This window comes from Triticum urartu, chromosome 5A (assembly GCF_056163025.1).
Source record: "Triticum urartu cultivar PI428250 chromosome 5A, HENAU_Tu73, whole genome shotgun sequence".
Classification (NCBI taxonomy): domain Eukaryota; kingdom Viridiplantae; phylum Streptophyta; class Magnoliopsida; order Poales; family Poaceae; genus Triticum; species Triticum urartu.
Window position 1 is genome coordinate 631,889,706 of NC_141877.1, and position 19,736 is coordinate 631,909,441.

Sequence of the window (19,736 nt, forward strand, 5' to 3'; positions counted from 1 at the left end):
CCGCACCCCTCCCCATGGGCTGGTCCGAATTGGACTAGGGAGGGGGGCGTCCCCTTCCTTCCTTCTCCTTTTCCCTTCCCTTTCCTTCCCTCCTACTCCTACTACTTGGAAGGGCTCCTAGTTCTACTAGGAAAGGGGGAATCCTACTCCCGGTGGGAGTAGGACTCCCCTAGGGCGCGCCATAGAGAGGGCCGGCCCTCCCCCTCCTCCACTCCTTTATATACGGGGGCAGGGGGCACCCCAAAGACACAACAATTGATCTCTTGATCTCTTAGCCGTGTGCGGTGCCCCCCTCCACCATAATCCACCTCGATCATATTGTAGCGGTGCTTATGTGAAGCCCTGCGTCGGTAGAACATCATCATCGTCACCACGCCGCCGTGCTGATGAAACTCTCCCTCAACACTCGGCTGGATCGGAGTTCGAGGGACGTCATCGAGTTGAACGTGTGCAGAACTCGGAGGTGCCGTGTGTTCGGTACTTGATCGGTCGGATCCTGAAGACATACGACTACATCAACCGCGTTGTGCTAACGCTTCCGCTTTCGGTCTACGAGGGTACGTGGACAACACTCTCCCCTCTCGTTGCTATGCATCACCATGATCTTGCGTGTGCGTAGGAATTTTTTTGAAATTACTACGTTCCCCAACAATGGTCTTAGGGCAACTCCAATGCACGACCCCAAATAGTTCGGCCGCGTCCGTTTGGGGTAAACGGACAGAATAGACGGTCCAACGCGCGGGAGCAAACAGACCAATGTTCATTTTCAGTCCGCTTTCGATCCATTTCAGGCCCAGCTCTGGGCCGCGTTTGTAGTCAAACGGACACCCGCAGATAGGAGCGACGCGTGCCCATGTCCTTCCCTGGCTTGCCCATCGGGGACACATGCGCCCCATTATCTATTTCCCTCCCGTCCCTAGCGGCCACTGCCGCCATTTTTCTCGGTCGCGTGCTCGCTCCTACCCTTTTCGCAGCCCCCGTTTTCTCAACACCAGGAGCTGTCCAACCCCGGCCGCCTGATTTCAGCGCATCCGACGGCTAGATTTTGAGCAGATGCGGCCGGATTTGAGCTCACCCAGCTGCCGGAGGCCGCGTCACACCATGGACTAGCCGGGTATCGGACTGCACAGCCCCAGCTCTAGCCGCTCGGATCTACCCCATTGACGGTTCGCCGGCAAATAAGCCAGCGGCTGCCGTCCGGGCTCGGTGCTGGCCCAAAGGATCATCGACGCACCATTGTCGCTCATAAAGTGCTACGACTGTCCACGGAAGGTCGTGCGCCGCGTGTCTACAACGCCGGAACATTCCGGATGGGTGTTCGGCAAGTGCAAAAACGATGGGGGTATGTACTAGTTTAGCTTCGGTTGTGCCTCCGGATTCGGCGCATTTTGCTTATACTCAAATTTTTATTGTGTGGGATGGATGCAATTTTTGGTGTCCATCTATTGATAGAACGAAATTTGATAGATGTCTGTGCACTTGTTGCTACAATAGATACTAGAGATGCGATTAGATGCAAAGAAGCAACGTCTACTTCTTTAGACTCGAAGAAGAAAGAAATATGCAAGATCGAGAATCCGTAGATCAACAATGAAAGAATCAACAAGATACTAATCCAACTTCTGGGAGCAGTTATGAAAATTTGACATCTTTTAAAATGTCTTTTTGTGGTTCTTGTTTTTCTTTGGTCTTACTATTCTAGTCAAGATTTGATGAATGTACTTTAATGTATCCAAAAACCGTTGATGAAGTAATATGAAATGAGGCGAAAAAATATATGCGGACGAGATGCGGCCAAGATGAGGCCGCGCGTTGGCGCACGGCCGACGCGTCGACAAATCTGAATGGACACCACCTCATTGTCATCTCTAAACAGACAAAGTCCGAACAAAACAGACGTCCATTTTAAGTCGTGTGTTGGAGTTGCCATTAGAAACTCCTTCCTAAAGAAATGTCTTACATTATAGCACAGAGGTAGTAGATGGTTGCATCTCTTCAACACATTTTTTGACATTTCAACATACTGAAAACGGTGCCTGAATATTTGTGTTTTATATAATTAACTTAATAAAAACACTTGTTATTAACGTTTTCGTTCCCTGGCCCCAAATAGTAATAATAAAATAGTGGTGATTCCATCTTCTAAAAACAAAACGTTGATGATAATTGTAAACTAACCCCCATCAATAATTAACCAGCAACCCATTTGGCCTTGGGCTGGCTGCCCCGCTGGCCGCTGTATACCCACCACCGCCCCCACTCCGCCTCACGTTTCGTTTCCGTTTCTTTCCATCCCCCCTTCCTTCCTTCCTCCACCCACCTCCTCCCCCCCTCCCCTCTCCGGCGCGCCCTCCCTCCCCCACCGGCGAATCCGCAACCGAATCGAATCCCAGGTACGCGCGATTCCCTCCCGCGGCGATCCCCTCCGCCTTCGCCGGATCCCGCGCCTCGCTCGATCCCCTCCCCTCCCTTCCCTTCCTCCGTCTCCTCACCTACCGACTGATCTCCGCCTCGGCTGGATCTCGGCCGCGCGGTTGGTGCAGGATCCGCGTCGGCGGGCGGCGGCGGAGCCACATGGCGCACCGGGTGGACAACGAGTACGACTACCTCTTCAAGATCGTGCTCATCGGCGACTCCGGCGTCGGCAAGTCCAACATCCTCTCCCGCTTCACCCGCAACGAGTTCTGCCTCGAGTCCAAGTCCACCATCGGCGTCGAGTTCGCCACCCGCACCCTCCAGGTCATCTCTCCGCCCCCTCCCCTTCCCGCGATCACGATCTAGGGATTCCATTTTTCCCCCTCCACGGTTTTAGTGGTCTGGTGATGCATGCGCTCTCGATGTACATGTTTTGATCTAGATCGTTCCAAATTAAGCTAATCTCTTTGACGATGATGTCTCTTTTGCACGTGTTGCCTGTTGATTAGTCTAGTACCCACGGTTGCTTTTTCGCATCATTGTGTTGTGCGTGCCGTTTGTTTTATCTGTGGTCAGGAGGCCCTTGGAATTGGTCGCAGAGAAATGGGCTAAGCTGAGTCTGCAAGGGCAGTGTCAACTTTAAATCAGATCTGACTTTTATAGCGTCCGTTTTTTCCTCAATCAAGAAGAAAAAGGAAACTTGCAATTGTGACTAACACTTGTTTTGCTAGTTTATAGAAACTATGGGAATTGTCTACAGTTTGTAAGTTCCGTGCTTCTTTCTCAGTAGTTTCACTGGAACAAATGTTCATAAACTGGCAAGCAATTTTAGTTATGCAGGACATTTGGTTTCCGCTGGCACTTGAATTTGAATGGCTGACGTAGTTCATGGAGCGTCTGAGCACTGTACTCTCATAATTTATGGATCAGAGCTTTCGATGTTTCATCTCTGGAAGCAGGGCCTGTTTATGTAGAAGAGGTTCTTGATCAATCTATTACACTCTCTGTTCCTAAATATAATATGTTTTGGCAGTTTAGTTTGAACTGCCAAAACGTCTCATATTTAGGAACAGAGGTAGTACATCTTAAAATAGTACTTAAACTTTTATGTTTAAGGAGCTGTTTAATTCTACCATGTATTCAGGTTAAAGCTCCAGCATAGTCAGACCTCACGATCTATTTCCATTGCACGGACTTTTTCTGCAATAATGCATCTACTATATGCTTTTTTTTATTGCCATGTCCATGTCTCTGACAAGTTATGTTTTAGCAAGTGAATTTTCATGTTCCATTTCTTTGAGGTATTGTCTGAATTACCATTTTAGTTCTGTTGGTTTTCTGATTGAGTTTGGAAGTATGATTACAGGTAGAAGGCAAGACCATTAAAGCTCAGATATGGGATACTGCTGGCCAAGAGAGGTACCGTGCAATCACAAGTGCTTACTACAGGGGAGCTGTGGGAGCTCTTTTGGTGTATGACATAACAAAGAAGCTATCATTTGAAAACATCAATAGGTGGCTTAGTGAGCTCCGTAACCATGCTGACTCCAACATTGTCATCATGATGGTTGGAAACAAATCCGACCTTAACCACCTGAGGTCAGTTCAAGAGGAAGAAGGGCAGGCATTAGCAGAGAAGGAAGGGCTATCCTTCCTTGAGACCTCGGCACTGGAAGCCTTGAACGTCGAGAAGGCGTTTCAGACTATCCTTTCCGACATCCATCAGATCATAAGCAAGAAGGCGCTCGCTGCCCAGGAGGCTGCAGGAAGTGGACCTCCGACTCAAGGAACCACCATCAATGTTGCCGATTCATCTGGCAACACAAAGAAAGGGTGCTGTTCTACCTAGGTGCGAACAGAGAAGTGGTGATTCTGCAAAAGGATGCTCACATGGATCTTACGGCGCCCTAGGTGTCTAGGTGTTAGTTCGGTCCCTTTTGACTCCTTTTGGCCTGTAATTCTGGTGGGGTTGTATTAAAGTTCATACTGCTAGAAAGAAATTATCCTTGGTAGATACCGTGTGTAGTTGCAAATTTTTGGTAGAGACCATTGTTTGTCAGTCAGACTTACTACAGTTTCAGAGCAATATCATGTTTCCTTTCAGGTATATGTTTGTCCTCCTAAGACATTTGGTGCCCTGAATTACCGGAGCAGGAACAATGGGGGTATAGATATATATCTCTTGTATTTGTTATATGTGGATTGTGGCGTTATCTGAACATCTTTTGTCCTACAAAAGGCCATGTTGTTAACATTGTTCTTGCAAACTGAGAAGCAGCTCATCTGTTCCTCTTTGTACGGTTTTCACTGGTCCTGCTTGCACATTCTCTTGTGGCTTGATCTACACTGTTCTGCACTTGGATTGGTCGTTTTCGTGTAATGTGTGCCTCCAGTTTGTTCGTGTAATGTATGTGGATTTCAGTTCCAAGATATATGCCCCGGATTACCGGAACAGCAGCAACGGGATGCTCCTATATCTTGTAGTGTTCGTTATGCGAATTGTGGCGCTATCCGAACATCTTGCAAACCGAGGAGCAGCTCACCTGGTCCTCTGGTGGCTTTCGGCCTTTTCGATGATCCTGCTCGCGCATTCTCTTGTTGCTTGAGCTACACTGTTCTGCATTCTAATTGCATGGGTTTCTGTAGTGTGCAGTGTTCGTATAATGCATCTGGATTGCATTCTGATGGAATCGGTCCTTTGCTCATCTGCTTTAGCATATATCATAATCTGTTTCCACGTTGCATTGTCAGTACAGTACAGGCCCAGAGGCCACGGAAAGCTCGTGCTTGTATTTCAACCTTAAACCCCCTTTGAACTTTCAGTCCTTTCATCTCTGCCTTTATGCCATCTTTTCATGCTCGGCAGATCCATTCCCCGACGTTTCATCGCCTTTTTTCACGAGATCGGCAAAAGATTGTTCAGATGCCCGGTCTTTCAGACATCAGCCATCAGACTGAAGACCACTGCAAAATTTGAACACAATTATTTGCGGGAACCTTCACACACAAGACTCTCAGAGTAAACATCAGTCGGTTCAACATCTCGCAAGTTCGCCATCTCGAACCGTTGTTCATCTGGAAGGAGAATATGTTCTCTTTCGCCGCCGCAAAATGGCAGTCAAATCCTTTCGGCCGGTATGGGTAAGGAGGGGGGGGGGGGGGGGGGGGGGGGGGGGGCGTAGATCAGATGCTCGCACAATGACTTTGTCAACTGTAGAGTCTACTCCGAGTCTGATAGAAGGATTCTTATCATCATTAGTCGACACAAACGTTTGCCGAATCCTGTTCCTTCACTTCCAAGAATCTGCCGGTCGACAGCTGCAACCTACAGCTTTGTTTTCTGTTATCTAAATCCTTCCTTTTTGCAGGCAAAATCTGTTGTGCGATCCTAATCTAGTACTGCTACATCTCTCCATTTCCCATCATGATCTGCTCTCTGCTTATGATTATCAATCATGTGTTTCTGAATTTGGGAAAGTGAACTTTCTGGGTACCTGTACAAACCGTACCCTTGCAAAATATTGCATTAAATAAAGATGTATAAAATGAGAAAATAACACCATAATTGTGCCGACAAGTGCACGCTGGGGGCCGTATGTCGATCGATTAATATTTTCCAACTCGCGACCTCCCGTGATGGTAGGGTTCAATTAAGATTTTGTATGTTTTATGTCCTATCTCCTTTATCTTGATGCCCAGTGTCCTGCATTCTGTGGCTAAGCAAGTACAGAGTGGATGCCTGCCATGGTTCAATTCCATGGTCAAAAGGGGTTTATGCAAGTACAAGAAAATAAAGAGGGAAGAAAGAAGGGGTTTATTCTCTTCTGCACCCAGTAAACTAGGAGTAATTAACAAGATAAGAACAACTGGAGTATTAATCAAAGTTGAAGCTTACCCCTGCGACCTGATGATGGCATGCGCACTTTGGGGAACAAATTCAGTGTGAGATACCCGAAGTGATACATATGTGCTCTTCCTCCCCTATCATGGATGGATAGCTAATTTTCTACTCCAACTAATGAGTGTAGTATGTTAATTGGGTGTCGATGAATGTTAAATACTCCCATCAATTGTACCTTGCCTATCATGGAAAAGAAGGTTCATCCCACAATCTATATGCCTGTCCTAATCGGAGCTGAACCTGGCTACATAAAAAACTTGTGGCTAATTTAGTGTGAAAACTGGGTAATCAAGTACTACTAGTGCTGCTAATACTAGCCAGTGTTCGAATTCCTCTCTAGATGCAGGTTAAATTTTTCTGATGTATAGGTCATGCTGTTGACTAGGATATTACCCACTGAAAATTGGAGCTCATCATTCTGTGTCCCATCATGGACTTGTGGCTGGAAATTCCCTGCTGCCCACAGCCACACCACATGCCACGCAACATAAGACACAAGGAACCGATTCCTTCAACATAGTACTTATTTACACATCCATATGCAATTAGCACTAATCTTGTGCCCCCAGCATCAGAGGATCCAGCTATATCTAGTCCAGACATTTGTTGGCCTACCTACGTACCACCCAAACTGCACTACAATTAAGTAAGTAAATGGGTTTTGTTGGACAACAACATGAAAAAATATTGCGCAAAACCCACTAACTTAATTAGTATGACAAAGGTGGCAATAGCACCGGAGAAGGTTATTTGCTTCTGGCTGATCTAGACATTGATTTTCCATTTTTCTTTGGGTGAAAAAGCACTTTTAGTTAGGATCAATCTTCTACCTCCAGCATCAGAAGATCTAAACCTATGTTAGCCTACCTACCACCCAAAGCTGCACTACAAATTAAGTAATGTGTTTTCTTCTACAACAAAAAGCATCCTATGCTGAACAAAACTCATCAACTTAATTAGTATGACAAAAGTGGCAGCAGCACCGGGCAGAGTTCTCTGCTTCTGACTCATCTAGAGATCGATTTTTGTTCTTTCTTATCTGGTGCAAAAGCACATGGTATATATCAATTTTTACATATAGAGAAGAAAAAATACGCATGATTTTGTCATGCACATGATCCTGATCGATCGGGCTAGTGGAATTCGGCATGGCCGCCAGCTGTTCCCGCCCTGCATTTCGAGTGGCGCCGCATCGTCCATCCCATCATATCTACATCGTATATTTCTCAAGCACGTTTGATTATGCCAAGAGATAGGTTGCCAATCCAAATCCACCAGCAGTGCCATCGATTTGACTTGAGGGATCTATCTAGGTCTAGGCCTACCTGAAGCTGTAGCGTTGGAGATGACCTCACAGATTACTTTGCAGACAGATAAGCACGTACTAATAAACAGATCAAGTGCATAGTGCGATCCTCGTCGGAGGATCGTGGCGAGACGTCGGATCATGCGACCGATGATCCTCGTTGGAGGATCGTGGCGAGCCGTCGGATCACGCGACCGATGACCCTCGTCTGTCCAGTCCGTCCGATCGTCGACCTAAGCCACGCCGAGAGCTAACAAGCGGTCAACACGTGGACCTTCCTCCACCCCTTTATCCAGGCAGAGATTTAGTTGGTGACGAGCCCTCACGATCATTGTCACTGCACTATCTGATGATCAATGGTCAAACGCGTATCCAAGCCATAGTGACACTAGTTCCGGCGCATGTTGGAACGGCGATGCGCGCTCATGTGTCATGATCGATGTAAGTGAGTGCATCGACGCATGCAATATCTTTGGTTGGATTGCAACACCCCACCTACTGATATGTATGTCCTGCTCTCACAATGCATCGGGTCAATCCTTTGTTTTTTGTTTTTTCATTTTTCACTTTTTGCAAATAGAGCTTTTTTTTGTGCGTTCATCGGCTTCCTATAGGATTTGAACCTTCGTGGGCTATATGCAATAGGTCAAAGAGCGACGGTAGGTGCAATAGCGGTTCGATTTACCGTTTTTATCAGTAGATTTGGTGATCGGGGAGAGATTAACAAAGTTCTCTTTAAACAGGTTTTCACCCTGCTTTATATATAAAGCAACACCGTTCGAACCAATACAAGGTGACGAGGGGATCCTCTTACCATGTTCGAAAGCTTCCACTGCGTTTTAGTCTATTTTATTTGTGTGGGGAATAATTTGCATTATAACTTATCACCCACTAATCCCAAGTGGCAAGTGCTGGTGCTAGCTCAGTACAAGCTACATTAGACATGTCGATCTTCGTCCCATTTCTCCGTTTCAGAAAAAAAAAATCATCCCATTTCTTTCAGGTGAAGGCCTGAATTGAGCCATTATCACCCACTAACTGTAAGTGCTGATGTTTTTTTAAGAAAAATGCAAGTGCCGATGCTAGGTGAGTACAAGCTACATTAGGCATGTCGACTTTGATTTCGTCCCATTTCTTTCATGTGCCAAATTTGGGTAGTTGGAGGCGCCACTGCGTAAAGCAAGATGTAAAGTTGTGGCCTCCATCCATCCATGGTCCATCAGGGCATCACCGATTGTTTCCAACTTGATGCTGTCGGAAGTATACACAGATCGCATGCAATGCATGCATGATTGGTTGGTTAACTTTTTTTTTTTGAATTTTCAAGGGGGGGGGGGGGGGGGGGGAGTTTCCCCCACCTGGATATATTAACCAGAGGAGACCCGAGGGCCCTGATGATTACAAGCAAGAGACAGGACACCAACTGAAGATATTACAGAGGGGGGGGGGGGGGGGAGAACCAGACTACCCTAGCTACCCCAAGGCCTGCATCCAAGTTTCAACATGGGCACGGCAGGATTCCTTCAGGCGCCCGCGCCACAACAGCGCGTCCTCCTTACAGGACCCTAGCAACCGCGCGAGAGAGGGACGCTGCCCCTGGAACACCACCGCGTTCCGGTGTTTCCACAAGTGCCAGCAGCATAGCATGGAGAATTCAGGAGCAGAACCGACCACCAAGCTCGCCACAGAGGTCAGGTGATCCAAGCAGCTCACGCTCACCCCCTCGACGTTAACGCCGATCCGCCCCCAGAAAGATCTCGCAAACGGACAGGAGAAGATCATATGGTCTGCACTTTCCAGCCCATTCTCACACACGGGGCATCCTGCGCCATCAGGCTCTAGAATGTGTTTTTTCAGCAAGACATCTCTTGTATGGATACGTTTCTGTACCATCAGCCAGCAAAAGAACTTGACGCGCGATGGCGCCCTCGTCTCCCATACGGAGGCAGCAAATGGGGCCACCAGGCCACCAAACCTCAGTAGCCGGTACGCCATGGCCGTCGACAGGACGCCGCGCGGGGTCGAGATGAGGAGTAGAGACCGATCATCCCCTTCATCTCTCACAGGCTGGGCCTCCATCATCGCTAGGACCACCCTGAGCTCGGTTTCGCCCGCACGCGTGAGGCGCGGCACGAGGTGCCTAGGCAGTCCCTCTTCGCGAGCCTCCCACACAGTCATCTCGGGGGTGACAGTATGTGAAAAGAGGGCGGGGAAGGCCACGGCTAGGGTTCCGCAGGGCAGCCAATTGTCGAACCAGAAACAGACCGATCGCCCATCCCCCACGGCGACCGTGGAGAGAGCACGGTACAGAGGCATCAATTTCGTCAGGGCTCTTCTGTGTTCGCCCAGAGCGAGGTCACCACGCGCCACGAGCGAGCTTCCGTGAGCTTCATCCCAAACCCAGGCAGCCCATCTCGACCGTGGCAAGCAATGTAGTCTATGAATCATCTTCAGCAGGAGGCAGTCATTTTGCACGGCAAGGCTGCGGATCCCGAGGCCACCTTCAGATTTTGCGCGGCACACGCGATCCCAGGCCACCAGACATTGGGCTCCCGGCGCCCTTTCGGCCACATTCCATAAGAAATCTCTTCTCATGGCATCAAGTGCACAGAGCAGCTTCGGGGGGAGGAGCAGCGCGGCCATGGCATATGTTGGCAGGGCATCAAGGACAGCATTAATCAACACCAGGCGAGCAGCAGGAGAGAGGAGGCGCGCCGCCGAGCCCGCCAGGTATTTGTCCACTTTCGCAATGGTTGGTTAACTTCATTATATCTCCACTGTCATCGCTGACCAATGCTAAGTTCCTCCCAAGCATACACTCCATTTAGAGAGTACTCCCTCCGTTCGAAATTACTTGTCTCAAAAATGAATGTATCTAGAACTAAAATACGTCTAGATACATCCATTTCTGCGACAAGTAATTCCGAACGGAGGGAGTATATATTAAAAGAAAAAATCACGGAACATTTAAATAATCAGCGCCCTTTGCTCATAAAAAATATAAAGGGTTTGTCTACACTTACTTTTTTTTTGCGTATTTGTCTACACTTACTTAAGTTGACTTATTAGGATTTGACTTATTTCATGCATAAATTAATCGATGATACTACCCGTATGATCTACTATTGTGTTCTTTTACCCTTGGCGAATCTCAACAATGGACTAGACATCGGATCACTTGGGCCGCCGACTTAGACATATGAAAAAATCTCCAGAAACTTCGGTTTAGCAAAACCGAAATGTGAAAATTCAGGCCACAATTTGTGGCACAGTGATTCCACTGTTCTCTGGAGTGCAATAATGGGAACAAGATCGCCTGCCACCATTGCTTTACACTAATGATCACCCCATTACATTACAGAATCGATTACATCTCTTGGTCAGATCAATGACATCCACAAACTGGTATTCAGGTGCCGATGCCGTGGTGGCACCTGTCTTGAAACAGTAAAACCAACAATTATTTCCCCCTCGATATGGGCTACCTAGGAGATCTGTTCCCAGAATATCTAACGGGAGATAGTAATACAAAATACTTTCAATTGGTCGTCAATGGTCGACATAGGAAAAAATGTATTCATAGTCTTCAACAGGATGGGGGCCGGATCGAAGGTCAGGAGGAGCTCAAAAAGTATATCACCAGCTACTACAAATCTCTTTTCAGGGCGCCAGATAAAGGGAATGTCACCCTTGACGAGGCCCGAATAGATGATATTTCACAAGTCACGGTGGAAGAGAACAATATCCTCACGGCACCTTTCTTGGAAGAGGAGGTGAGAGCGGCGGTGTTCCAAATGGAACATAACAAAGCTCCAGGCCCTGATGGTTTTCCCACAGAATTTTATCCGAATTTCTAGGATATCATCAAGGCTGACCTTCTGGAGTTGTTTAAGTGTCTTCATGCCGATCAACTGGATCTATTTAGGCTAAATTTTGGCGAGATTGTTTTGTTGCCGAAAATTAAGGAGGCCGAACGGATCCAACAGTTCAGACCCATATGCCTCCTTAATGTCAGCTTCAAGATTTTCACCAAAATAGTTATGAATAGGTTAAACTCGATACTGACCATGTTGTCCGGCCATCCCAAACGGCCTTCATGCAAGGAAGGAATATACTAGATGGTGTAGTTATCCTTCATGAGACCGTCCACGAGATGCACCGAAAAACACATGAGTGGAGTGGTTTTCAAAATTGACTTTGAAAAAGCCTATGACAAGGTCAAGTGGTCTTTTCTCCAACAGGCCCTAAGGATGAAAGGTTTCTCCGATAAATGGTGCAAGTGGATCCAAAATTTTGTAACGGGAGGTAGTGTGGCCATCAAAGTCAATGATGATGTAGGTCATTACTTTCAAACAAAAAAGGACTACGATAGGGCACCAGTGCAGAACCGGGCAATAGCACCGGTTCGTAAGGCCCTTTAGTGCCAGTTCGGTAACCGGCACTAAAGTGTGGGCACTAAAGGCCCCCCCTTTAGTACTGGTTCAGCACGAACCGGTGCTAAAGGGCAACCACGTGGCACGAGTCAGCTCCGTGGGCGCGTAGGACATTAGTACCGGTTGGTAACACCAACCGGTACTAAATGTTTGGGTGTGTTTTGGTTTTATTTTTTATTTTTACTTTAATTTTATGTTTTCAATTTAATTTAGTGATTGTTTTACATTATAATGAGTTGTTAAATCATTAGGTGAATGTACCGCAGATTAGTTTGACTGGATGCATGTGGATCCTAGCTAAGTCATCAAGTATATGTCATATCCATATTATATATAATTGATCACCTAATTAAGTGATCGGGGTAATATGGATATGGCATATACTTAATCACTTAGCTAGAATCCATCCAGTTGAAACTAATATGCAGTTTCTTTCATAAATGATATAATAACTCATCATCATCATCATCATCATCATATTAATATAAAAACTCTTGCATCATATATATCATCACCAACAACAGTTTTCATAGCTAGCTAAAAATCATCATATAATAGTCGTCTCATTACCACTACTTAATCATCATATAGTCATTACCGCTATCTAATCACCACCAACACTAGCTTAAAGAAGAAACATTCACTTGTACCAGAAGCAAAGATATCATCGAGTTCAACATGGTAATGATATTATAAGCATTCATAACACCACAAAAGCAAATCACTCTTTGAGATTAAGTTCAGGACGAAGAACACGGACATGAGAGGACAAGTACTAAGAGCATGAACTAGCTAATTAATCACTCATGCTGCTCTCTCTCTCGGGTAAATTAGCATAGAACATGTATAGCTTTCCTGATTCATCATATTGGAGCATGCAGATGAACATGTCTCCTAATCGTGGGTTGCGCTTCTGATTGCTGCCCCCTAGTACTTCTCTGTGATCGTTCACAATTTTGCTCCAGTCTTTTACTATTAAGCATTCCTCGCTATTAGAAATCCTGAATGCACTAAAGTGCATTGTAGGATATCTTGGCCGTAAACTAACAATATTCATGGTACCTTTAGTCTCGATCCAATCAGGCACAACATTCATCGGGAGTCCCTGTTGAAGAACATCGTATAGTAACATACTTAGCAATGAAGTTTAGCTTAAAAAAATAATGTATGCAAAAGATGCACCGAGGAGAAATAGTAGAAATCTTACCATCTTTCCTAAATATATGTGACCGTAGTTCAATACGAACACTATTGGTCGCACGTTTTGAGTACTAACATTTCTAAGTGCAGCAATTTTTTATCTTGACAGCATCAAGATCCTCAAGCCATGAAACATAATGACTTTTCTCCTTGCAGTTTAGTTCAGCCCCGGGACAGTGGACGGTCCTGTCTACCAAGCACCGGACATGTTTGCTTGATTGGAAGTAAGCTGTCAATATAAATTGAGATCTATTAATTATTCAACTGGTTCAAATAATCTCATATCAAAGACATAAATATGGTTGAGAAACTCACATAATGGTAGAACTAGAGGTGTCTGCACATTGACCCAGATGTCTCTATTACCTTCAATATCATGTTCCGGACGAATATCAAAGGTGATAACCATATCAGGCTCAAATGCATAAGCCTTGCATAGTGCTTGCCAAGTTTTGCATTCAAAATAGGTGTATGTGTCTGCATTGTATAATTTAACGTTGAAGGTATAACCATGCTCGGTCTTCAAGTAAACTCTTTTTACCTCCATAGTTTCGTTAGGACTGAAACCTATCTTATCCAAGACAAAAATTCTTGCATGACAGGGGATACGCTAGTAGAATAGTGAAAAATTAAAATTAAAAGTTAAAGCAAATGAAGCATAAGTCATGCTTAATTACGAAAAAAGACTTGTCGTTGTGACTTACTGTATCCACTTCGAAGTTCTCATCCAGCTTGATGCTAAAGCGTCTATCATCAACTAGAAAATTTCTGCCGCACAGGCCGCGCTGGTCTTCGCAGTATTCGCACATAATGAAATCGTGTTCGTCGTCAGACGACATTCCTATGTTCATAGGTGAAACATTAAACACTTATTAGTTATATTAATTCAACTAATTCTATTAATTCAACTAGTTCAACTAATTAATTGAACTAATTCAACTAAGCACTTACGAAAAATATACCTAAATAAAGTAGCTCAACTAATTCAACTAACTAGTTCAACTAATTAATTCAACTAATTCAACTAAACTAGTTCTATTAATTTTCTTACTAAAAATAAGGTAGCTAGTTCTATATAATAAAATGTTAATTAGATAATGAAATCTCATATAACTAAATTAAATATATATCTAACATATAATTTATATCTAATTCATCTAACATTTGACATTAATATCTAACATATGTTCATATATAGGTGAAACATTAAACACTTACTAGTTCTATTAATTCAACTAAATAAATTAGTTCTATTAATTCAACTAAGCATTTACTAAAAATAAACTAGTTCTATTAATTTCCTACTAAAATAAAGTAGGTAGTTCTATATAGTAATATTTTGATTAGATCATCAAATCTCATATACCTAAATTTTCTTACTAAAAATAACTAGTTCTATTAATTCAACTAATTCAACTAAGAAATTACTAAAAATAAACTAGTTCCATTAATTTTCTTACTAAAATATATAAAGTAGCTATATATAGTAATATTTTAATTAGATCATCAAATCTCATATACCTAAATTTTCTTACTAAAAATAAACTAGTACTAATTCAACTAGCTAGTTCAACTAAGCATTTACTAAAAATAAACTAGTTATATTAATTCAACTAGTTCAAATAATCTCATATACCTAATTAATTAATATCTAGCTAATTCATCTAACAATTGACATTAATATTTAACTTCTCTATCTAATTCATCTAACAATTGACATTAATATTTAACTTCTCTATCTAATTCATCTAACATTAACATTCTAACATTCTTATCTAGGTAATTCATTTATATATAACTGACATTTCTAATATTTCTATTACTAAAAACAGAAAAATTTCTAACATTTCTATAAATAAAAAACATAAAAATTTCTAGAACTAAAATTTATAACTAAAAAACAATGTGTGTGTGTGGACATGGCGGCCGGGGCAGGATCTCACCGGCGAGGCGAGGCGACGGGGGCGGTGACGGGCGGCGCCGACGGGGATGGTGACGACGGGGATGGCGACGACGGGGATGGGGACGGGGCGGCGACAACGGGGACGGGCCGGGCGGGGACGACGGGACGACGGGGCGGGGCGCGGCGACGGGGACGGGGACGGCCGGGGCGGCGACGGGGGTGGCGACGAGGGGTGGCGACGGGGGCGTCGAAGGGGGCAGCGACAGGGGCGACGGGCGACAGGACAGAGGAGAAGAAGCAGATGAGAAACTGAATTTTTTTAAGTGTTTTCTTATATAGGATGGGCCTTTAGTACCGGTTGGAGTCACCAACCGGTAATAAAGGCCAACTTTGGCCAGGCCAAGAGGCGGGAAGAGTAACCTTTAGTACCGGTTGGAGCCACCAACCGGTACTAAAGACCACCCTTTAGTACCGGTTGGAGCCACCAACCGGTACTAAAGGTTGTGCGCTGCCACCCGCGGTGCACAAAGTTTAGTCCCACCTCATCGGGCGAAGGGCAGCCGCACTGGTTTATAATCCCAGCCGCGGCTGCCCTTTCGAACTCCTCTATAAAGCAGGCTTCTGGACCTAACTACGGCGCGCTGCCCTGTGAGTCTGTTGGGCCTTGTGGGCCTGAAATTGCACGCCCGTGGTCTAGCAGGCCCACAGGGCAGCGCCCCAAATTTTTATATATAGTTTTTTTCTTTTCTGCTTTATTTTTTCTTCTATTTATTTTTGAGTAGTTTTTTTTCTTTTCTGCTATATTTATTTTCTTCTATTTATTTCTGAGTAGTTTTTTATATAGTTTTTTTCTTTTCTGCTATTGTTTTTTACTTTTCTGCTTTTTTTCCTTTCTGTTCAGTTATTTTCTTCTATTTATTTATTTTTATATACCATGCCAAGTTGATGGTTGAAAGTTGATGGCGTGGCTTTCAATGCTGCATACTGAACGCAAAAGAAGTCTGGAGTTATAATAAGTTTAAAAAAATGAAGTGCCGCCGTAACAGATGAGTTCTCGTCCGAAACCTGATACTCGAAAAAGATTGTCCAGTTTGTACACGAAGTGCGTCCAGTTTTTGCCGCGACCCTCTCTACTCTTTCGCACATGCTATGCGGGTGAAATGATGATACCATGCCAAGTTTCAACATTTTCGCAGTTCATTTTGTAGTGATTTTCAATTTCACGGTCATTTAGCTCTTTAAACAATTAGGTAAATGACTGAAAAACAGCAAATGATGTCCGAACATGTTGGAAATTGATGACGTCGCTTTGAATGCTGCATACTGAACGTAAAAGAAGTCCGGAGTTCAAATAAGTTAAAAAAACATTGAAGTGCCCATGTAACAGATCAATTCTCGTCCGAAACCCTGATACTCCGAAATAGATTGTCCAGTTTGTACACGAAGTGCGTCCAGTTTTTGCCGTGACCCTCTCCACTCTTTCGCACATGCTATGCGGGTGAAATGATGATACCATGCCAAGTTTCAACATTTTCACAGTTCATTTTGTAGTGATTTTTAATTTCACGGTCATTTAGCTCTCTAAACAGTTAGGTAAATGACTGAAAAACAACAAATGATGTCAGAACATCTTGAAAATTGATGACGTCGCTTTGAATGATGCATACTGAACACACAAGAAGTCCGGAGTCCAAATAAGTTTAAAAACATTGAAGTGCACATGTAACAGATGAGTTCTCGTCCGAAACCCTGATACTCCGAAAGAGATTGTCCAGTTTGTACACGAAGTGCGTCCAGTTTTTGCCGTGACCCTCTCTACTCTTTCACACATGCTATGCGGGTGAAATGATGATACCATGCCAAGTTTCAACATTTTCATAGTTCATTTTGTAGTGATTTTCAATTTCACGGTCATTTAGCTCTCTAAACAATTAGGTAAATGACTGAAAAACAACAAATGATGTCAGAACATGTAGGAAATTGATGACGTCGCTTTGAATGATGCATACTGAACCCACAAGATGTCCGGAGTCCAAATAAGTTTAAAAAACATTGAAGTGCCCATGTAACAGATGAGTTCTCGTCCGAAACCCTGATACTCCGAAAGAGATTGTCCAGTTTGTACACGGAGTGCGTCCAGTTTTTGCCGTGACCCTCTCTACTCTTTTGCACATGCTATGCGGGTGAAATTATGATACCATGCCAAGTTTCAACATTTTCACAGTTCATTTTGTAGTGATTTTTAATTTCACGGTCATTTAGCTCTCTAAACAATTAGGTAAATGACTGAAAAACAACAAATGATGTCAGAACATGTTGGAAATTGATGACGTCACTTTGAATGCTGCATACTGAATGCAAAAGAAGTCCGGAGTTCAAATAAGTTTAAAAAACATTGAAAAGCGCCCATGTAACAGATGAGTTCTCGTCCAAAACCCTGATACTCCGAAAGAGATTGTCCAGTTTGTACACGGAGTGCGTCCAGTTTTTGCCGTGACCCTCTCTACTCTTTTGCACATGCTATGCGGGTGAAATGATGATACCATGCCAAGTTTCAACATTTTCACAGTTCATTTTGTAGTGATTTTCAATTTCACGGTCATTTAGCTCTTTAAACAATTAGGTAAATGACTGAAAAATAACAAATGATGTCAGAACATGTTGGAAATTGATGACGTCGCTTTGAATGATGCATATTGAACACACAAGAAGTCCGGAGTCCAAATAAGTTTAAAAAACATTGAAGTGCCCATGTAACAGATGAGTTCTTGTCCGAAACCCGGATACTCCGAAAGAGATTGTCCAGTTTGTACACGAAGTGCGTCCAATTTTTGCCGTGACCCTCTCTACTCTTTTGCAGATGCTATGCGGGTGAAATGATGATATCATGCCAAGTTTCAACATTTTCACAGTTCATTTTGTAGTGATTTTCAATTTCACGGTCATTTAGCTCTCTAAACAATTAGGTAAATGACAGAAAAACAACAAATGATGTGAGAACATGTTGGAAATTGATGATGTCGCTTTGAATGATGCATACTGAACACACAAGATGTCCGGAGTTAAAATAAGTGTAAAAAACATTGAAGTGCCCATGTAATAGATGAGTTCTCGTCCGAAACCCTGATACTCCGAAAGAGATTGTCCAGTTTGTACATGAAGTGCGTCTAGTTTTTGCCGTGACCCTCTCTACTCTTTCACACATGCTATGCGGGTGAAATGATGATACCATGCCAAGTTTCAATATTTTCACAGTTCATTTTGTAGTGATTTTCAATTTCACAGTCATTTAGCTCTCTAAACAATTAGGTAAATGACCGAAAAACGACAAATGATGTCAGAACATGTTGGAAATTGATGACGTCGCTTTGAATGATGCATACTGAACACACAAGAAGTCTGGAGTCCAAATAAATTTAAAAAACATTGAAGTGCCCATGTAACAGATGAGTTCTCGTCCGAAACCCTGATACTCCGAAAGAGATTGTCCAGTTTGTACACGAAGTGCGTCCAGTTTTTGCCGTGACCCTCTCTACTCTGTCGCACATGCTATGCGGGTGAAATGATGATACCATGCCAAGTTTTAACATTTTCACAGTTCATTTTGTAGTGAGTTTCAATTTCACGGTCATTTAGCTCTCTAAACAATTAGGTAAATGACTGAAAAACAGCAAATGATGTCAGAACATGTTGGAAATTAATGACGTCGCTTTGAATGCTCCATACTGAACGCAAAAGAACTCTGGAGTTCAAATAAGTTTAAAAAACATTGAAGTGCCCATGTAACAGATGAGTTCTCGTCCGAAACCCTGATACTCCGAAAGAGATTGTCCAGTTTGTACACGAAGTGCGTCCAGTTTTTGCCGTGACCCTCTCCACTCTTTCGCACATGCTATGCAGGTGAAATGATGTTACGATGCCAGGTTTCAACATTTTCACAGTTCATTTTGTAGTGATTTTCAATTTCGCGGTCATTTAACTCTCTAAACAATTAGGCAAATGACTGAAAAACAACAAATGATGTCAGAAGATGTTGAAAATTGATGACGTCGCTTTGAATGCTGCATACCAAACCACAAGAAGTCTGGAGTTCAAATAAATTTTAAAAACATTGAAGTGCTAATGTAACAGATGAGTTCTTGTCATGTTCGACGTATTTTTGTGGTTACTATTTTCAGAAGATATAAGTATAAATGTATTTTTTTTCTATATTGCAAGTTATACACATATATGTTTTTATTGGGTGTATACGTACACACACGCATTAGGCAATCCTCGATGCAATGGTACGTGCATGCATGCATTTTGAGTTTGCTCACGTACTAACCAATGTATACTTGCAGTTGATGCTCCGTGGCATAAACTTATACACACATGCAGGTTACAATCAGAAGGCGGAGTCCACATCTACGGCGCGCCCACAAGATGACATACAGTATGCGTATTTCTTTAAGTGCCGTATATACCGGCCGGCAAGCGCGCGTATACGTACTTGAATACCTGTGATTATTTCAACTAGCAAACCCCGGAGATAAGCATGAAGGGGGCGATCGAATGAACCAGGCCCACCGTCAGTCA

At 43.7% G+C, this 19,736-nt stretch overlaps 1 protein-coding gene across 2 annotated transcripts; it reads left to right on the top strand.

Annotated features, from left to right (window-relative positions):
• The first annotated feature begins 2,239 nt into the window (after positions 1–2,239).
• Positions 2,240–4,522, top strand: LOC125511231 (ras-related protein Rab11C). Of its 2 annotated transcripts, XM_048676555.2 has the most exons (4): positions 2,240–2,393; positions 2,544–2,739; positions 3,782–3,834; positions 3,931–4,522. In XM_048676555.2, exons 2-4 carry the CDS (start codon positions 2,575–2,577, stop codon positions 4,262–4,264), a joined length of 552 nt encoding a protein of 183 aa, XP_048532512.1. In that variant the 5' UTR covers positions 2,240–2,393; positions 2,544–2,574; the 3' UTR covers positions 4,265–4,522. The 2 variants fall into 2 exon arrangements, with proteins under 2 accessions (XP_048532512.1, XP_048532511.1); XM_048676554.2 differs by having other exon boundaries at positions 3,782–4,522.
• Positions 4,523–19,736: the final 15,214 nt, after the last annotated feature.